The 22242-nt window shown below is 30.4% G+C and overlaps 1 protein-coding gene across 2 annotated transcripts in view; it reads right to left on the minus strand.

The window, feature by feature from the left end:
• The window catches only part of CdGAPr (GTPase-activating protein CdGAPr), a 446242-nt gene that overhangs the window by 69316 nt on the left and 354684 nt on the right, over window positions 1-22242 (minus strand). For both annotated transcript variants that reach the window (XM_075368778.1, XM_075368777.1), the window contains exons 3-4: window positions 11612-11758; window positions 3109-3315 (exon numbers count right to left, since the gene is read on the minus strand). In XM_075368778.1, the coding sequence (XP_075224893.1) occupies window positions 3109-3315; window positions 11612-11758 (354 nt within the window). The remainder of the gene's footprint in view (window positions 1-3108; window positions 3316-11611; window positions 11759-22242) is intronic.

Here is a 22242-nt window from a genome sequence, read left to right on the forward strand (position 1 = left end):
TTTAACAATTACCTGCTTAAAACATAATTTAATGATTTTAGAGCATATATGGTGTTTGTGCTGTTGTTTTTGCACACCATCAGCACATTAATTACAATAATTCAGCTTATTTACTTCATTTTATATATTTTAACAGCATCAATGCCTCATTTATTTGAGCCCCTCTTTACAGATGACAAAACTGTATTTATATCAGAAGGCAATTACTTAGTGGATTAGAAATTCTATATCAACAGTTCAAAACATCATTCAACAGATATATTGCAAAGAAACTAAATTTGAATACAGATAAAACCAGTGCAATTGCTTCTCAGATAGACATAACATTTTTATTTCTGTAGACAGCATCCTTATTAATAACAAAAATACCGCCAACCTCTGTGGCCAAATAGGTAAATAGCATCTCAACATTTCGTGCAGAGTCCCAGGGTCAAATCCCAGTCAGGCATGGCATTTTTCATAAGATACCAATTTCCACTGGGCTAATGACCATATCTCTTTCGTAACAAAATAACAAAAATTGTATTTTCGGTAGTTTGTAATATAAGAGTTTTTTGCATTAATGATAAATTTTCAAAAGTTGATCGAATTGATTCATTTACAAACAAACAAGATCAAAGCTAATTGTTTCAGCTCAAAGCATCTTAAATAGCTGCTAAGCTCAGCATCATCATTAAATATTTATTATACCTAGTAATTCTTGTCTAAAATATATGTTAAAACCAGTGGCTACTTGAATAGATCACAATAAGTTTTCTGAAACAAAAAGGGCTATCAGATCTTTCTTTCGTTGACACAAGTAAATAACATGATTACACCGATTCCTATTATGTTAAAAAAAAATCTGATATGGACACCACATGACTTCCTTGTACGCATATTAAATTACATATACACATTTTTAAAAGCACATAAAATATTATTTCACTGATAACTAATAACTCATTTTCTTTTTTTTTTGTTATTGAATTAGTTTTCATTGTAATTTTTTTTTACAATCAGAAGTTAATAATTATTAATAAATCAATATATTTAAAATAAAAAAAAGTTACAAAAAGGAAAAGGAAGAAAATGTTGCAAACCAAAATAAAATAATAATAAACAGGAACAAAATGTTGCAAACAAAGGAAGAATAAAAAAATTAAGAGAAGAAGATAAATATAAACAGGAAGAAAACATTCAGACCAAGGAAAGAATAAATAGATTAAGAGAGAATGATGAATATAAAAACAGAGAAAATTTGAAAACTAGAGAACATGTACACAAATTAAGATCAGAAGAATTATATGAAACAGAGTGATTAAATATGATTGGCAATAAAAAACAAATAAACGAAATAATGATCAACTCCGACTTAGGGAGAATATTGTCCGACAATATCAGAGGAGTAATGAAGTAAAAGATAAGAATTTTTTTGCAATTCAATAAAGATCGAGCATGTATGCCTCAGTGTATATGTTCTTCTTCTGAGGGACTATTTTTAAGTCACTCTGTAGTTAACTTATGAATATACAATTTAACAGAAATTCCAGAAAAATAAAATAAAATTTAACAGAAATTAAACTAGAAAATCCAAATTAATAAAATTCTAAATTATAATTTTCAATTAATATAAAATGACCAGATGTTTCACCAAATCTATTACACGTACACATATGTAATAATGCCTATTAAAATACGTATACACATTTTTAAAAGTACCTAAAATTTTATTTCACTAATAAAATTCAATTTTATTTTCATATATTTTTTTTATTGTTATTGTTGAATAATTATTTATTATAAAAATGTTTTACAATCACGGGTTATAATATGTAAATAATATTGATTAATAAATATTTATAATAATAATAAGTGTATTGATTAATAAATATCAATATATTTAAGTTAAAAAAAGAAGAGGAGATGAAGTCTGATTTAAACCAATGTGCCTTCCCTTGTAAGATCCAAATATTTCATTACTTAAAACTTTATTTGGCTATAACTCTGGAACCAATGAAAATAAGTACCACTTATGATATATCATTGAAAAGTTCTCAATGAAGGCTTATTAATGCAGTTACAAAAAATAATTTTTTGGACACTTTTGGTTCAGTTGATTGCAATCAAAAGGGAAGGTGCACAACTAGATGTTACAACAGTCGTAAATCCAAAATTTCATCATACTACGGCTAATCGTTTTTGAGTTATTCGAGATACATACGTACGCACAGATGTCATGCCAAAACTAGTCAAAATGGATTCAGGGAAGGTGAAAATGGAAATTTCCATTGAAATCTAAAAACCGAAATTTTTTGCAATTAAATAGAACAAAGAGAACGATCACTTGTATCATACACAATTATTTTTGCATAAGCGTAATAATTCAAGAAAAATGTATATATGTTTCATTTTATTTAGAAATTACTCGATGATGTAAGTTATCTTCCGATTGATTTATTTAAATTATAATTAAAAGTAACAATATTATTAAATTAGAGTTACAGAAACAAAATTATTAAGTTGAGTTTTTACAAATAATATTTATTAATTGGATAAATCTGAAGTTTTTGCATACTTTGTTTAATATAACCAAAACAGATAATCAGATACTTGGAAATCAACACCTTTAAAATTGTTAATTTTACTGTGTACTGATTTTATTATTTTTACAGAGCTTAATCGATATTATTTTATAAGATATACACTTTTTATTAATACAAGCTATAATCACTTCTCATTTTTATTCATAATGGTGTACTTGTACTTACTCTAATCAAGGTTTTTTCACAATTTCCCTTGATCCTAAAAGCAAACAGTGAATCAGTTTCTTTTTGATATCGGTGGCATTTTGGAAATTACAGGACCTCAAAATTTTTATAAATTAAAAACTGATACCCAAAATTTTCAGAAATTAAAAACTCAGGTGCCTAAAATTTTGACCCATTACACTGTTCTTCCTTATTCTATATTATAAGGGAGAATTAAATTAAACATTTTTAAGTATTGAAAATAGCTTTCAGTATTTTCTCAATAATATCTGTTACTTTACAGATAATCTTACAGTTTAAATAAAATAAAAGAAATATCAAAACATAACTTCAAATCAAGTACAAATATGTTACGAACCTGCGAGTCAGGAGGATTTTCTGGTAATTCCAACAACTGACTAAACTTGCGATCATAAATACAACGATGTAACTGTTGATCTAACATCCTAAAGTTCTCGTAGGTTCTACGAAGAAGCCAACTCTGACCTCCGCTGGTAACTCTTACGGTCAATGCACCTTCACCATCGCATACAGGTTTCAAGTCTTCATCAGTGCATAAAGAAACCTAAAAAAGGAAATTAATTAAAATACAATTAATTATTTATAGTTTTCTCAAATCAAAAATTTTGAAAAATCAGTTATAAAAGATCTGACATATTTCAACCAAAATATGAAATTTTGCAGAAGAAATAAAATGATAGTAAGAAATGAAATTTTGAGATTATTGAACAAATTAAAAAAAATAAAATTAGAACTGACAAAATCTGATGTAGAACCACATGACTTCCTTGTACGACTATTAAATTATATATACACATTTAAAAAAAAAATGAAAAGTACATAAAATTCTATTTCATTAATTTCTGATATTTGTTTTATTTTTCTTTAGATATTATTGAATTCTAATAATTCAGTTTTCATTATTTGGTGAATAATCAAAAATGAAAAGAAACAATCACATAGAAAAAAAAGACAATATGAAGAAATATATCTCAAAAAAACGACAAGAAGATGAATGAATATGAAGAGGAAGAAAATGTTAGGAACAAGAGAAGAATAAAAAGATTAAAATAATATGATAAATATAATGCGGAAGAACATTTTAAAACCAAAGAAAGAATAAAAGAATTATGAGAAGATGATGAATAAAAATAGAGAGAAAGTTTGAAAATTAGAGAAGGCACACAGTTTAAGATAGACCGAAGAATTATATCAAACCAAAGAGCGATTAAATGACTGGTAACAAAAAACAAATAAACGAAATGATGATCAGCTCCAACCTAAGGAGAATATTGTCTGACAATATCAGAGGAATAATGAACTAAAATATAAGACTTTTTGGGAATTTAATAAAGATCGGGCATGTACGTCTCAGTGAGGGTCTATTTTTCAGTCACTCTCTGGTTAACTTTAATGTAGATAAAATTAAACAGAAATTAAACTAGAAAATCCAAAAATAATACGATCCTAAATTATAATTTTCAAATAGTATTAAATAATCAGATGTTTCACTAATTCTAATCACATACACACATATGTGATAAAAAGTACATAAAATTTTATTTCACTAATAACTTCTGATTTTTCATTTTTTTTTTTTTTTTTTTAATCTTTATTACTGAATTATTATTTATTGCAAAATATTTAAATTAAATAAAAAAAGTTAAAAAAATAATTTAAAAAAAGTTAAAAATAAGATTGTAGATATGAAGTCTGATTTGAACCGCTGTGCCTTCCCTTGTAAGATCCAAATATTTCATTAATTAAAATTTTATTTGTCTATAACTCTAGAACTGACGAAAATAACTGCCACTTATGATATGTCGTTGAAAAGCTCTCAATGAGGACTTACTACTGCAGTTAACAAAAAACCAAAATCTAAATGTTTTTGAGCTTTTTTGGAAACTTTTTCTAAACTTGTAAGTCGATTGCAATCAAAAGGGAGGTGCACCACTAGATGTTACAAAAGTCCTAAATTCAAAATTTCAACAAACTATGGCTAATTGTTTTTGAGTTATGTGAGATAGATACATACATACATACATACATACATACATACATACGTACGTACATACATACGTACGTACAGATGTCACGCCAAAACTAGTCAAAATGATTTCAGGGATGATCAAAATGGATATTTCCATTGAAATCTGAAATTTTTCGAGATCACAATACTTCCTTTACTTCATACAAGCAAGTAATAACTAAATTTTATTGACAATCGAGTAAGCAAATTGCATTAAACATTAAAAAGATTAAAAAATACGGCATCTATATTAAAATTAATGACGTACTGTAGTCATTATTAAATCTTTAAAATACAAATATTAAAGAATCCAAAACGTTAGAAAGAAAATTAACTATCGTACAGATAAGAATATAAAATGTTTCCCTGTTGTTTAAACTAATTTTTATTGTAAGAAAATTATTTCTGATTGAAAGCGCATCTTGTCTGTGTTATTTGGCATTTCATATCACTCCTGCTTAATCACCTTTAGTAATTCTACTTCTCACATAACAAAATTCTTCTACCTCCGTAATATTTTCTCTTTCTATTTTTACAATCAGTCGTCCAGCTTCGTTATTTCTACTACATTTCATTACTTTCGTTTTGTCCTTATTTATTTTCATGCGGTAGTTCTTGCGTAGGACTTCATCCTTACCATTCATTGTTTATTCTAAACCTTTTTTACTATCAGCTATAATTACTATATCATCAGCAAATCGTAGCATCTTTATCTTTTCACCTTGCAATGTTTCTCCAAATTTAAATTGTTCTTTAACCTCATTAACTGCTAGTTCTATGTAAAGATTAAAAAGTAACAAGGATAGAGAACATCCTTGTCAACTCCTTTTTTTTTTTATTACTACTTTTTTCTTATGCTCTTTGATTATTACTGTTGCACTTTGGTTCCTGCAAATGTTAGCAATTGTTCTTCTATCTCTATACTTGAACCCTAAACTTTTTTTCCAGTCTACGTTATCAAATGCCCTTTTTAGTCTATAAATGCCATGTATATTGGTTTGTTTTTCTTTAATCTTCCTTCTGCTATAGTTCTGAGTGCTAAAATTGCTTCCCTAGTTCCTATACTTTTCCTGAAACCAAATTGTTCTTCTCCTAACACTTCTTCCACTCTCCTCTGAATTCTTCTGAACAGAATTCTAGTTAAAATTTTTGATGCATAATTAGTTAGGCTAATTGTTCTGTATTCATCACATCCATCTGCTGAGTGTATATTTCTGAGGTTAATTTTCCTCTTCCCACCGAACCTCGCTTATTACTACTACATCTACATTTAACCTACCCATTTCCCTCTTACCTACCAACCTTTTTTAGACTTTTAACATTCCACACTCTGACTCATAGAATGTTATTTTTTAATGTTCTGGTGATCCCTTCCTCAGCAGTCCTCACCCGGAGATCTGAACAAGGAACTTGTTTACCTCTGGAATATTTTACCAAGTGCCTCCATCTTTGTTACATGATATGCAGGGAGCTACATTTTTTTGGAAAAAAAAGCTGTAGTTTTCTATTGCTTTCAGTTGCACAGTACTCAGAAGATTGAGTGATGTTGATGTGGCTGTTTAAGTCTTCTTGAACTACACCCTTAACAACTACTGAAAGAGCTGCTGCCCTCTTACAGGAATCATTCCTTAGTCTGGCTCCCAACAAATACCACCCCGATATGGTTATACTTTCGTTCCAGCTAATTAAGCCCCAATATTATGTATTTGTCAGTGAGCACTCAAGCCCTCACACCACTGGCAAGATCTCATGATTCATAGAGGGGGCTGAATATATAACCAAATGAATAAAAATATAAATAATAGATTTAAACTTCTGTTACAGACAAATATGACATTTTTCACCTCCCACAAACTTATTTTTAAATACAAAAAAAAAAACACTGAGCAACCGCTATTCATTTGATTGGAAAATTCTTTTAAAAAATCAGATATTCAAACAAAGATTTTGTTCAGTTTTTTATTTATTTTTTATCAAAAAGCTTAAAAAATTATCTAAAAATGTGAAAAGTTAAAAGTACAACAAATTTACCTAAGCTATAAATAATACAGAATAAATTATAATAAACAAAACTGTTATATTTGTTATGTTACAAACTGCTAGTTATAAATAATACTGAATGAACTGCGGATGAATCCAGAAAGCAAAGAAAATTGCAGTTAAAATAGGCGATTAACCACAAAATTTTTATACTGTTCACGCAATATAATAAGAGAGAAGAATTTAATGGACTGGAGAAGTACACTCAGATTTCAGAAAGGTAACAATTTTTAATACACCACCAAAAGAAACAAATACATATGAAAATTATAGCATTAACATTTTATTTTAACAGCTCACGAGGATAAATTTATTTACTAGGATGAATTATTAAAATCAGAATTACCGCTGAAAAGTTAAGACAAATATCAGTACGATATAGAAAAATATATTTCTATCCAAAAAGTAATTTTAACCCTCAAATTATTTTTTTTTAGAATATACTCTAAAAAAAAAACAAAGTTATCTATCAGCAACAGTTTTACCAATATGACCAACACAAAATATCACAATTTATTTGAAAATAACCAAAACTAACAACACTTACAAACAAAAAATAATACTTCTTAACAGACTTCAAAGAAGGAAGTATGAATTCGACTTGTGTATCTTTTTTTGGTTGTCTGGGGGATAACTTTTCACAAAGTATTTTTAAGAATAAGCTGTCGGATCCATTGTTTGGAACCTATTACTATGAATCATATATTGATATTTCATAAATTGAAAATTCTAACTCGGCCACACATTTACATTCACGAATGCGCTACTTCAATAAAAAATTTTTTTATAGAATCGATATTACTCTGTTGATGAGTTTCAAACTGTACTTATTGAAAGAATATATTCATGAATTTTCTACAGTTTTTACAATTTCCATTAATACTTTCAAATTATTTTCTTTTCTTTTTTTTTGTAGTAATTTTCTTTATCTGGTTAATAGTTTGAGATCAGGCTCAACCAGCTATATTTTAACAATAAATGATTCCTCTATTCTGGCCATGTTAAGGAATCATTTAACTTAACATATATTTTTTTAATCCGACAACAGAATGATGTTGGGTTATAATTAATAGCACATCCTGGCTTGGTGATCCGCGGATATAACAAGCTACACTCATTACATGAACAAGGAAGGTATGTAGCTACTTACAAGCAGTAAATACAAAAAAATCGCACTAAGCATTCAGGGAATTCTAAAATACTATATCGATCGATTAAGTATTATCTTAACATGTTTAAAATATCTTAATGTATTATTATATACTGAAAAAAGTAAAATAATTATTTATTATTTTATCCGTTAATAAATACAAGAAATGTACAGTAACCTTTTAATAAGCAACGTGTTTACGAAAATAATGTGTCGGTCATATAATATAGCAGTCATGGAATTACACTGCTCAAGTGTAATCGTAATAATTTAACTAGAACATACACTAATTATATTTAAAATGACACTAATGACAGAAGAACATGTCTTCAAAAGCACTATGTGTTTGTTAAGTTTTTGCTTTCATGTAATTTTGTTCGACGGTTAACAATCGTGTTATTATTTATAAAATAGTATTATCTACACAATAAATTATACCGCCGCACAGTGTGCCATTTTGCCAATCTGGGAGGAAAAACTGTTTATTGATTATTTCAGGTACTGTTACTCAAAAATACACGAATTGTATAATACAATGAATAACTTTTATTAAAAAGAAATGAACAGTATATGGAACTATATACCTATATAGTCCTGCATATATAAAATAATTAAACAATTGTTAGTAAAATGGATAGGAAAACAGTCTATTCTGAATCACTATATTCCTCTGACCTACAGAAGAATCTTCTTCTGCAGTCACACTCTGGTAAGTTCTAAAAAATTCAATACTTCTGGGTTCATTTTTTCATGTTTTGTTTTCGAAGGTGACTTTAAACTTGCAGTGTATAAGTCTGAGGTGATTAGTAATCTGTTCAGTAAATCAGTATTAGAGTTGGTTCTTGAAGTTTTTTTTTGTGAATAATTCCCTGTATTGTCTGTTTGTTCTGAAAACTGGCCAATCCAATTAGCAAAGTACTTGATGATATAATGTCCCTTCTGTAGAAATGTATTTTGTGTAAACTTACAGGCATTAAATACCATGGATATTCCTTAAAATATAGGTCTCATATCTCCCTGATGTAAACATCAAACTTGTCAAATTTCTTTTGCAATTGCTACTAATACATTCTAAAATAACACCGAATCATTTGATTAGTTCTAAACACACTCCTGTTATTTCAGCTGACTTTCTACTTTTCTAAAAAACTTTTGCGTTTCCATGTTCCTGATTTATTGTTTAGGCATGTCAACAATCGGTAAACCTAACCCAATTTTAAATCTTTCTTGCATGAATTTCTTTTTTTCTAGACACTTTTTCTTTATTTTCTACACCCCAAGCTTGCCATGATTTTACTTAAACCGGTATATGAAATATGAAGGATGTATTCACATAATTTGATCCATGAATGTAGTGATGATAAACCAAAAGACAAATAACCTTTAATTACTTCCTTTTCTTTAATTATATCCACCCGATTCCTTTCGCTGGGTTTAACTCCGCACAAGTAATACATGTTTGTGCTGAAGTGCACGATGATAGAGCATTATGGACCATCAACCATACAGAATACTTACTAGTTCAGCATTTACTGTAATTTCTTTTTTGTTACAATATATTTTGGTCGGTGAAAGTACATTTTAATTTGATTCTCTTAATTTCTGTAGTTATTAAATCTACTCTTTCCTTTGCAAACATGAATTTTATTGGGCGACAGTATCTGGTCGATGATGGAGCAGGATTTTGTCAAATTAGATGTTTTAGATGTATCTATGCTACAGTACAATTGTATAGGTACCGTGGTAAAACTAAACAAGCTCTAATCTGTAAAATGTTCCACAGAAGATTTCTGCTTACATTGATTTTGTTCTGCCCCATCGCAACCCTATTTTATGATTATTTTTGTAGAACTAATTTCACGCATGCTAAAAATTTCAGTGACTTTCACACTGAGACAACTGTGTCACTGAATGATCAATCAGGGACTGGATTGTTATTTCAGATGATATTTCTGATATCATAATGCCTGTAGGATAACATAATTGTTTTGCAAACTTAACTTTATAATATGCTGGATATAATTTACTATTTATGTCAATACCCTGCTGTCATATCAGTTTGTATTGACGACTGAAAGATTTGTGCCCGGTATTAATGAAAGCGCTTGAACTGCAGTTAACACGGGTGAATTTGTTAACCGAGATATATGATGGGCCTTCTTAATTGTAGTACCTCTTTTTGGAGAAGCGTACAGAGCTCTTTAATGATAGTTACAGAGTCTCTTTTACCTTCTTTCCAAAGTTTCATTTGAGTTGCCATCAATAGCTCTTCTTTTGATGAGAGAATGAGGTTCTTTATTTTTAGTAGTTTAGCCTTAGAAACACAGGTACTAAATTCATTTACAGGCCTATCCCATCTATTGCAAGTACTAGACATGCTTCCGATTTGATTTAAATCTTCACGAAATGAAATATTCCCTTCAAGCCAGGATGAGTAATTTTTCAGGAATCTATCTTGATGTCTTGCCACTTTCTCCCATTTTGTTTCAATTTTTTGAGAGAAACTCCTAATTGTGGCTTTAATATTGTTTAGAGCTGGTTCAGAAAACGTCTCGTTTACCATTTCTTCCAAAACAAAATCAAACATCGCTTCAAATTTTGAGTGTTTCTGGTTTTCATCAGAGACTTATTAGAAATTGTAAAAACCATTCTGTGTAAATGAATGTAAAAACTGAATGCGCAAATTTGCGCAAAATGTTTGTTATTTGTTGAAAAGTCAAGAGTTTTGGCTTTAAAATGTATATAAGCACAATGGTGTATAATGCATTAATCATCTAACGGAACTTTTAAAAAATCAATTTTCAATAATTACCTTAGCTCACTTTTTACAAAACATATCGGAAACTTAATTTCACAATGTAAAAGAAAGTAATCACTGAATATAACTTACATACTATAATAATGATAAATTAAAACCAGATAAACCGCTAAAGAAGACTGTTTGTTAATGGTCACGATTAAAGAAAAACTATTGTGACAAAGTTAAAAACAATTAAGACATACATATCCAGCGCGTGTTTTCTGTATAACCATACAGAAAAACAACCACGTTTTCATATATGTCACAGATTGTCTACTTTTGAGACGTAAAAAAATTCTACGCTTCCAGCTTGGTCAAAAAACTGAATCTTTTCATGCTAGATTTGACAAAATGCACACTGTGCGCCGTTTGAAAAATTAATATGAACAAATTCTAGGGTGTTATTTTATTTTGTTCACAATAAAAGCGGCATCGATCGTACTTAAATCGATTCGTGGAGTCTTCTAGCGGTAATCTATCTTCATATTTAATACGTAATTATAATTTTCTAGGCCTCATTACAACCAAAAACAGTTGCGTTATTATAAAAACCGTTATTCAGTGGTTTTAATTTATATCGGATAATAGTCGATCTAACGACTGTTAACATCTTAAGTATCCAAAATAATCTTTATATCGACGTATCTTTGCGGCAGTTTTTTTTTTTTATTAATTTGTGTTATATAAAATAATTTACTTTCTTAACAAACTAAAAAAATTTAATTAATCTTAAAGATTTAACCGATTTAAGAAATATACTTTGTGTTGTAAACGCAAGCGTTTGAAGTACGTATCATACAAAAAAGTAAATATACAGTAAAAAAGATAGGAAAATTTAATACCTGTAGCGGTCCCAATTCGACATGTTCGTAATGGAAATGAGCACATTCTTCTAGTTTAGGGAACCTGGATTTTCCAGGCTCGGGTGAAACAGATGCGGCTGTCAAATGTTGTATCCGAGGATTTCCTTCTGAACAAATGCTTCCAGTCTGCAAAAACAAAATAAAATATACCGCGTGAAAACATCTATTGTAACATTTTATTACACTGAAAATAAAAAAAAGCATACATGCTAAGATAAGCGCACATGCTTATGCACACAAAATAACATTAAAAATTTGAGTAAAATTAGTTCCCAGCATTCGAATAAACTAGAAAATTTTTAAAAACTATTAACTGTATTAATTTTTTCTTTAAAAAAAAAGAAATAAAAAGATGCTCGCTTTAAAACAAAAAGTAGATTTAATTTTAACCCAAAAGTCAATTAAACAACAACCTAATTGATTAATACTAAATTTGGTAGTCGTAAATACTACTTACGGAATTATTTAAATTTATTAAATCGATGAAAATTTAATAATATATTAAAATATCATTCAATCCAATAAAAACACTAGTACAAATGTAATGCGATCACGATTTGCGAGTTCCGAATTCGCCTTAAATAATGAAAACGATTAAAAATTTATAAAATTAAAATATATATGTTTAAGTTCACTCAATAAATTACCGTGAAAAACTGAAATAACTACAGTTTATAATTTAAACACTTGTGGGCGTCGAGCAAGCAAAAGATGCACCGAAGGTTAGCGGTTTATTCGACATACTCGAATTAGAAATGTAAAGAAATCGAATGATATACACAAAGGATAAAATATATCGCCGAATAAATCTGTTTATAACAGCTACAAATGGTATATGTGAGTATGAAGCAAGAAATATCTTTTATATTATTTGCCGATGACACAAATACGTAAAAGAGGTAAATTCGGCAACTGGAATCAATAAATTAAGAAAAGAGAATAAAGATCGGCTCAAGGAAATAAACAGTACGAGTACAGACATATAGGAACAACTTAAACCGCGTGAGAATGAAGCAAATCGGTAAGCTGAAAAAACCAAATACATATTCTGGAACATCGATAAAAAAAGATGGACGAGTAGAGACATATTTACCTGTCATTAAGAGCGTGAATTTACAAGTAAGCAGCGAGGAACAGAGCTGAAATTTTTGAGTAGTATAATAAAGCAGAAAGGATGAATAGAATGAGAAATGAAGACATCCGAGAGAAATAGGGTACGTGTAATTTGCTGGAAGGAGCAGTAGCTAAAACAAAGTTTATACGGTTTGAGCGATCGCATCGATAGACGATGAGAAAATACATCAGAAAGGACGGTAACAGAAGTTTAGTGAAGCGGGTGACCGTGTAAACTACGAATGAATTCAGTCGAATTAAAATCCGGTAGAAGATCCGGTTTTAACCCACCGGGTTGGTCTAGTGGTGAACGCATCTTCCTAAATCAGCTGATTTGGAAGTCGAGAGTTCCAGCGTCCAAGCCCTAGTAAAGTCAGTTATTTTTACACGGATTTGAATACTAGATCGTGGATGCCGGTGTTCTTTGGTGGTCGGGTTTCAATTAACCACACATCTCAGGAACGGTCGAACCGAGAATGTACAAGACTACACTTCATTTACACTCGTGCATATCATCCTCATTCGTCCTCTGAAATATTATCTGAATGGTAATTATCGGAGGCTAAACAGGAAAAAGAAAGAAAGAAGATCCGGCTTTGAAAGAGCGTTTAATAAAAAGTAATTCCATCAAAGGATACGAGCTGACATATCAACAAACAATGTGGGATATCCTTGAATAAAAAAACCGCTAAAGAATACACAGAGCTCATTTTAGACAGATTCATAAGAATTCAAAAGGTGAATCCGTATACAGGCATAATGAAATTTTTCACGGTTAACCTTCACCGTGCACAGTGAACGTATCGCTCATCAGAGTTAAGTTTCAAAACTTTCTTAACATCACTCTTCCGTTTCCTTAAATAAAAATTCGAGTAACCGACTCCGATTAAAGATTTTTTAGATTAATTCACGATAAAAATGTTAAATTAAACTAAATTAATAATAAGGATTAGAAGCTCAACGGTACACCGTAACGGTTTTATAAACACAGGTATTTTAATTAAACGAAGCGGTTTTAATTTATCACTCCCTAGGCTATAGCTGTAAATGTTGATCTAATTTCGAAGATAGGAAAATTAAAAACAGATGGAATTGTTATTAGCAAAATGACATTCTTCAACTGTACAATGCAATACCTACATCCGTACCCTCAGTAATTAAAACAGTACAGCCGCATATAGTATGAAAACATAAAATAATATACGGAAAAATTATTTCGCATCGTAAAACAAAACATTGCAATACTGTAAATATATACATCTTTTAATAACGATAATAAAACAAGTGTTTCCAATAATATACGAAGTAAATTACACTGATCAACAATGATTTTGTTAAATGAGAGTGAATAACTGATTCTTATATAATTTTTAACCGATTCCAAACATGAAATCAGAATTCTTCTATCAGGCTTTGTTTTTTTTGTAACTACCATTCTTAATTTCAAATAGTATTATTATGCATGAATTCCATAAGCACAGCATTTTGTGAACGCATTTTATTATATTATTTATGGACTAAATAGTTTTTGTTTGTTTATTACAAACCCTAAATTGTTGTCTCATTGATTTGTTAGACATAGTCATCAAGTTTTTCATTTACATACTAATTAAAACAAACAAGAATGCGACTCATTCTTCCTATTTTCATCTTACTATTAACATATCGTCCCACCGGGTTGGTCTAATGGTGAACTCGTCATCGAAAATCAGCTGATTTCGAAGTCGGGAGTTCTAAAGTTCAAATCCTAGTACAGGCGGTTACTTTTATACGGTCGAATACTAGATCGTGGATACCGGTGTTCTTTGGTGATTGGGTTTGAATTAATCACACATTTCAGGAACGGTCGACCTGAGACTGTACAAGATTATACTTCATTTACATTCATACATATCATCCTCGTTCATCCTGTGAAGTAATACATTGCGGTGGTTCTGGAGGCTAAACAGAAAAAGAAAAAACTATAAACATATCATCATCCACTCGTTAGTTATTTCTGTCGTTATATTTACTAATAAACTGTCGTGCAGACTAGAAAAATATTTTTAATTCTCATTCAAGTGCGAGTTCTTGTGCGAGAAACATTCAGTTTTGTGGTTTTCGTATTTGCGAGAATATGTTGCTCAGTAAAGTGAGTGTATGTTTTTTTAAATTAGTGTGTTTATAAAGTGTTTCTTTTTAAACGCTTAGTCATGAACATGGAGAACGCTATCACAAGGAGATATCTACACTGGAAACACGATACCAGCAAAAATGCAACCCAAAAATCTTGGCTGATTACTGCTGGCTCTAAAGAGGGATCGACCTACAGCAAATTACAGCAGAAAATCCAAAATAAATAGATTTTAGGCGAGTACAAAATGCATGTAATATATTGTCATATTATGTTCACCATACATTTTTTGTTTCAAAAGAAATTTCATATTAAAAAAAAACTGAGTCCGATAGAAAAAAAATGTATTAACATATATGAACTCGGCATAAAAAATACTATATGAATATTCACTCTAATTTCACAAACAGAAAATTAAATTTTGCTGACCAGTGTTATTAATCGCTAATTAATTTATATAAATATATATATATATATATATATATATATATATCCATTACATAAAAAAGGGGATAACACAAATCCGGAAAACTACAGAGGCATATCTCTTCTGGATTGCACATACAAAATCCTGTCGAGAATCATGTACAACCGATACAAAGATCAACTTGAACTGGAACTTGGGGAGTACCAAGGAGGATTTAGGCCATGGTGAAGTTGCCGGACAAATAATATCCCTAAAACCTATGACGGACTTTATACAAAAGACGAAAAAACAACTAATAATCACCTTCGTCGGCTTTAAAAGGGCCTATGATTGTATACACCGACCATCCATGCTGAATATTCTGAGAAACCTGGGCCTTCACCCTAAACTCGTAAGCATGATAAAATTAACTTTAACCGATACCCAGTCCAGAGTGAAATTCAGGGGTGAACTCTCTCGACCCTTGTCCATAAAAACTGGATTGAGGCAAGGAGACGGCCTCTCACCACTCCTTTTTAACTACGCCCTCGAATCTGTCATGAGAAAATGAAATAAATCCCAAAAATATAAAAATGAGTACTAAGAAAATCTCCATCACACTAAATTGCCTGGGATTTGCAGATGACCTCGCTCTTTTAGCAAATAATATTTAAGAAGCCAAAACACAAATCATGAGCCTTCAAAACTAGCACAAAAGATAGGGGGCTTCATATCTCTTTCGAAAAAACTGAATTAATAGCCGTAGATCCTATGGTAATAGAGCACATTACGGTAAACAATCAGAAAATTAAAATAGTAAAACAATTTAAATATCTAGGGGAAATAATAACTTATAATTTAAATGAAAAAGTGACATGGCAATACAGGACAAATAAAATGATTAAATCCTAAAAATTAACTTGGTCAACATATAACAAAAAATGCCTATTGGCTAAAACAAAACTTAAACATTATAAAACTGTAGTTCAGCCAGAAGTCACCTACGGAAGCGAGACCCTTTTCAAAATCACTCAGAAAAACCGAATCGATAAAATTCTAAAAATAGAGAGGAGAATTGTCAGAACGTGTATCAATAAAAAACACCAAAAAGAAGGTCGATGGTGGATTGTGCCAAATGAGGCGGTGTATCGAGAAATAGGGCCTGTTACTGATACTATGCGGAAAAAAATAATCTCTTTCTTTGGTCATCTAATAAGGACGCCGGAAACAAGACTGTCAAGAAATATCGTTGAAAAGCTCTGGTTCCAAAAGCTAGAAGTAGGGTGGATCAAAGAAATTAGAGAAGATATGAAAGAATTGGGAATTTCCCTGACCGACCTACAGAATAAAACTGGAGAAATTACAAAGCTAAGACAAAAATATTAGATTTAAACAAAAGACAGACAAACGACAAAATACAACGAAGAGGGTGTTTACAGATGAAGAAAAGAAAGCAAGATCTGAACGGATGAAGAAATACTGGGCAGCCCTTAAGAGTAAAATAACACGCTTTTCTAAAAAAAGATCTAACTAAAGTTGACTTAAGTGGTCCCATGTTGGCCGTAAAAGCATAATAATATATATTTTTTTTTTATAAGTTATAATTTAAACATTATTTGCATTTACCACGCGCTTTACTTACAGCACATATTTTACATACTACACTATTATCAATAATTCATTACACAAACCTCTTGAAGATATCAAGTGTCAAACCACCCGTTAAGATATTTATCGTAGATCCTACCTAAGAATTTTACGTGAAAAGTTGTTACATTATATTATGGAAAATTTCCTTGTACATTTGTAAAAAAAAAAATCATTTGTTTAGTTTATCTAGTTTAGTTTAGTTAATCTAATGAAGGGTTAATAAGATAGGTTAGTAAAATATTAAATTAGGTTTAATAATTGATACGCGCTCATTTATATTTTACGTAAGATAAAGCTTAACACTATTTTAAATCTAGCATCTTCAAATGGTTCCTTCACAAATTTTACAAACTTCACGGACTTAAACAGCAATTTTAAACATCATCGTTAGGGATGCCATAATAGTAACTCTTTCATTTCGAAACCAAAATAAGAACAAGGTACGGTAATATTAACAAATCAAAACTTAAAAGTTACGTTTGAATACCTTGTGAAATATAGAACGTATAAATTTTATTCGTAGAGAATATATTAAAATCTTTAGTAATTTTTCGTTCACTTAATGCTGCAGCAAATCGATTAATCTTCTAATAATTTTATATCCCGTAACGATTGGAAAAACTCTCAATAACGAATGTTTTTCTAATCTTTAGAGCAGTACAAAAGACAAAAGGGTTCTTTTCGTGAAAAGAATCAGTTTAAAGATTAAAAATACTAAAAGATGTACGTGCAGAATTAAAGATAAAAAATGTTGCCTGTACAAATGCAGCTAAACTAAAAGGAAGAAGAAAGAAACTTTAGTACGCATTAATAACTCAAAACGACGGAATAATGAAAAGTTACAACGCACATACTTGACCGACGTACACGTAGAAAGGCAGGGGCAAATGAAACATTTGTTAAATAAGGTCTAAAACATACATTGAACATCGATAAAAAAAATTCTAAAATAATCTACGACAATTAACCGTTTTTTCAACACAGCAATATAAAAAAAAAAACCATAAAAAAATTTATAGCCGACTCACCCTACAACCAGGAAGTAGATCGTGACAGCATGTAATAAACATGCAGCAAAGTTCTGACAACTCCGGCATCACCATTCTGTAATTCGTAACCGATTAACATCATTGTTATACGAAGTACATTTATTTCTTACAACCATTTCTAAAAATAAATAATAATAAAACTATTCACTTTTAAATCGCACAACCTTAACGATCACAGTTAAATCGCATATAAATTCCTGTACTTGCATACACCAAATTTACAATGTATCTTAAAAAACATGACGGTCTGTTATGAAAGTATATAACGATAATTTATTCTAAACGTCAAACTTTAAGGAATGATTTGAAAATATCACTGAAAAAAAAATATTTTACAACTCAAAATATAAACGATATGAAAATAATATTAGTAAAAACACAAATTCATCGATTCGATTTTAAGAAATGATAAGCAAGAACTTTCAGAAGAGAAAGATGTAAATCATATTAAAACCGAACAAAAAAAATCTTCCAAGACGGGCTCATAAAAAAAAATCAAAAACATTTTCCGGTACGTTACTGATATATCAGCACCGGTTCAGTTCGTTAAAACCTGCAGGACGAGGCATCATTTATTCAAACAGTTACCCTTAAGGTAATTATATAAAACAAAATAATCAGATTAGTTAGATATATCAGTCGATCTCAAAATTTACATCAAAATGAAAATCTTAAAGAAAAAGGGCTGCCGTGATTCTCCGCACAGCCGCTCTTTAATGTTATAACACGAGGTTATTTTAACGCGGTCATCTGTTATTTTGATTTTACATTCTACAGGTTTCACGACAGGATGGTCTCGTTTAACGGTCCGATAATATGTTTCTTCCTTTCTTACTTTTTTCTTAATATTGTCATTTTGCCGGTCAGATGCTATTCTTCATTCGTTTCTGTTATATCGGATTTTGAAATCTTTTAACCTCAAAATAATTACTACGTCCTATATCCTCGAATATCTGTTTTGTGAGCTTATCTGTTTCGTATTGTCGAATTTTTTTCCAATGCTTAGACGTACATTTGATACAAGCCGACTTATGTCCAAAATGAAAACAGCCGCTAATACATTAACGTGCACAGTTTACGTATAAATTTATTTCCTTAATCGACCGCTTATAACATAACACAATATAACTAATTTACAGTTTTTGAATATTTTAAATGAAAAAAGAGAGAATTTGCTCACATTAATGGTAAGCGTCTTGGTAATCAAATTTTAAAATTAGAAAAAGAAATCAGGACTTATTTCATTTTTTTAAATCGGTTTACAAATAGCCGATTTATAGCAGAAAATCAATGTAATTTTGTGTCTGTTTCACGTCCTCCACTTTATGTTCAATTCGATTAAATATTAATTGTTTTTATTTATTGTTAATTCTAGTATTGTAAATTAGTATCAAATTAAGTAATAATTTTCTCACAATAATAGATCTAATCGTTAAAAAAATAAATACTACTTTATTTTCTTAAATAAACAGTTAAAAATTCAAAGTGTTCGCGATTAGTAATTACGCAAGTTTCCAGTCTTTTTCTCAGAGATTGCCTTAACCGTTCAAAAATTCCGAGAGTATCCTAATGTCTTGAAGTCCATTTTGGATCCTTTGTTGAAGATCCTCAATGCTGAGTATCGAAATAGAATAAACAATATGTTTCAAACGGTCCCACAGGTAGAAATCAAGAGGGTTTAAGTCAGGTGATCGGGCAGGCCAAGGCACTGACCCTTCCGTGACGTATCCATTTTTCTTAGAACGTTTCATGCAGGAAATCGGATACCGACTGACTGAAATGTGCTGGAGCTCCACCGTGGTGAAACCACATATTTTTTCTTAATTGTAGAGGTAGGTCTTCCGACAAATGTGGAAGATTTTCGCGGGCAAGATAATTTTCTCCATTAAACGATTTGGTACAATGACAGGATCCAAAAGATAGTCGTTAAAAATACCTGCCCGTATGTTTAGGGAAGAAAATATTTGTTGATGGCTACTTTGGAAGGTACCGTGAGGATTCTCGTCGCTCCACATATGCCGGTTGTGATAGTTTTCAACACTATTGCTGTTGAAAGAAGCTTCATCTGTGAACAGAATCCTTGCCGAAAAGGGTTTTCAATTAATGTTCTTCGAAACCGGTTACGAAAAGCCAATCTACGTGGAAAATCATCGGCAATCAGCCCCTGTACGCGCTGCAAGTAATAAGAGTAAAGAAAGTTACCGCTTAAATTCCGCCACACAGTCATGTGGCCCACATCTTCTTGTACCGCCAGAGAATGTGTACTTTATCAGAGGATTCCTCCACACGATTTAGAACACTTTCTTCTAATTCAATATTCCTACTGCACCTTGGTCTACCACGTTCACGATTCCTTGTTGTAAATCAATCTGCTTCCCTAAGCCGTACGTGAAATCTTTCAAAAGATTTTTCAATCGGCACACGTCTATTAGGAAATCTGTTTTCGTACAGTTGTTTTGCTTCTGCCCTGCTGCAGATTGCTAAACCGTACATTAAATGCGCGTCACACATTTCCGCAAATAATATTCACACTCCATGTTGATAAAACAACAATACTTAAAAAATACACGGACGACACTGAATGTTAAACAACCACTAACAAGTAAATAATGAGTTTAAATTACTTTAAAATAGTACGGTTTTATTTAAAAACAATATGCGTTGCATTTTTACATTGTTAACATGAACAGCAGTAATTGTCGCTGTGTAAAATTATTCAAACGTGAAAAATTAATATCAATTCTTTTATTATTATTTAATATTAAAGTTTATCGCGAGAAAATTATTACTTAATTTGATACTATTTTACAATACTAGAATTAACAACAAATAAAAACTTAATATTTAATCGAATTGAAAGAAAAATACAGGGCATGAAAACAGACACAAAATTACAACAATTTTCTGCCATAAGTCGGCTATTTGTTAACCGATTTTATAAAATATTATGTCATTTTTTTCAAAATAAAATACTTAATATTTAGCAAAAACATACATTTTGATAAAACTAATATTTATGGAGATATAACGGATTGAAAAATAAACGCCATTTTGAAATTTCCAAAAGTATTCAAGTCCTGATTTTTTGCTAATTTTAAAACTTTATTACCAAGATGCTTATCTAATATTAATGTGATTTCTCTATCCGACCCTGAGGTATAAATTTTTATATAAAAATAAAAAGATGGCGGAGAAGGGGAGAACGAAGGAAAAATTGACATTTTTCCTAAGGATATTTTTTGTTTAGTTTTACAAGTAGAATCCGAAAAAGTATATGACCAGCCCACCATTTTAGAAACATCCTGTACATGTACTGAAGAACATATTTTATACGTTTAAAGAAGTAACTTTTTTTTAGTCGAGTACACTACAATAATACATTAAAGTTTCTTTCGTTTATACTTTTCATCGGTTCCATTAGCATTCTTCGATGGATATATTTTTAACTAAGAAACAAATAACACACGATCGGTAGAATCCAAAACTTTTTAGCAGAATTTTATTATTGTAAATAAACATAACCGTATTTCAGCAGTAATGAAATAAGTCGTACGTATTTCAAAATTCGATGCCTTCATTATCTTCCATCTAGTTAATTTTTTCTTCTCCCTCTTGCTGTCTATTTAACATCCGTCTTTTTTAAAACCGCTAATCGTTTGGTTAAATATAACATTTCTCTCTTTTAATACCTCCAAAAACATAATCGCTTTTTTCTTTAATTAAAAATAAATTGATATGAAAATGTTGCGATTGTTATTATAAATTGAACAACGATTCTCATCTATTCTTTTAATGTAATATAAATGAATGTTTGTTTGTCCCGTACGTGTTCCTATACCGTTAATACGACTCAGACGAAACTTTCGTGAGTTTGGACTCGCTAGGTGGCGCGGGGGGTCGAGATATTCGAAAAATTGTATTTACTGTCCGATTCGGCTTATATTCAGAATATATATTAGTTACACGAAAAGAAATATCTTTACAAAAAACGAATCCGCTAGGTGTCACTGGGGTCGAGATATTAGAAAAATTTTATTTACGATTCGATTTGGCTCGTACTCAGAATATATATTAGTTACGTAAAAAGAAATACTTTTGCGAAGAATGGAAAGAGGGGAAGGGGGTGAAGATTAGAAGAGGGGAAAAAGGAAAGGTTAAATTTTTATATTCGGTAATGTTTAGTTTTTAATGTTTTATCAAAATTTTATTTCCGTTCGTTTAATCTACATATATACTCAAATCTAGCAGTAGCAAAGCATTGCCGGGTCAGCTAATAAAT

Source organism: Lycorma delicatula, chromosome 6 (assembly GCF_047948215.1).
Source record: "Lycorma delicatula isolate Av1 chromosome 6, ASM4794821v1, whole genome shotgun sequence".
NCBI classification, from domain to species: Eukaryota; Metazoa; Arthropoda; class Insecta; order Hemiptera; family Fulgoridae; genus Lycorma; species Lycorma delicatula.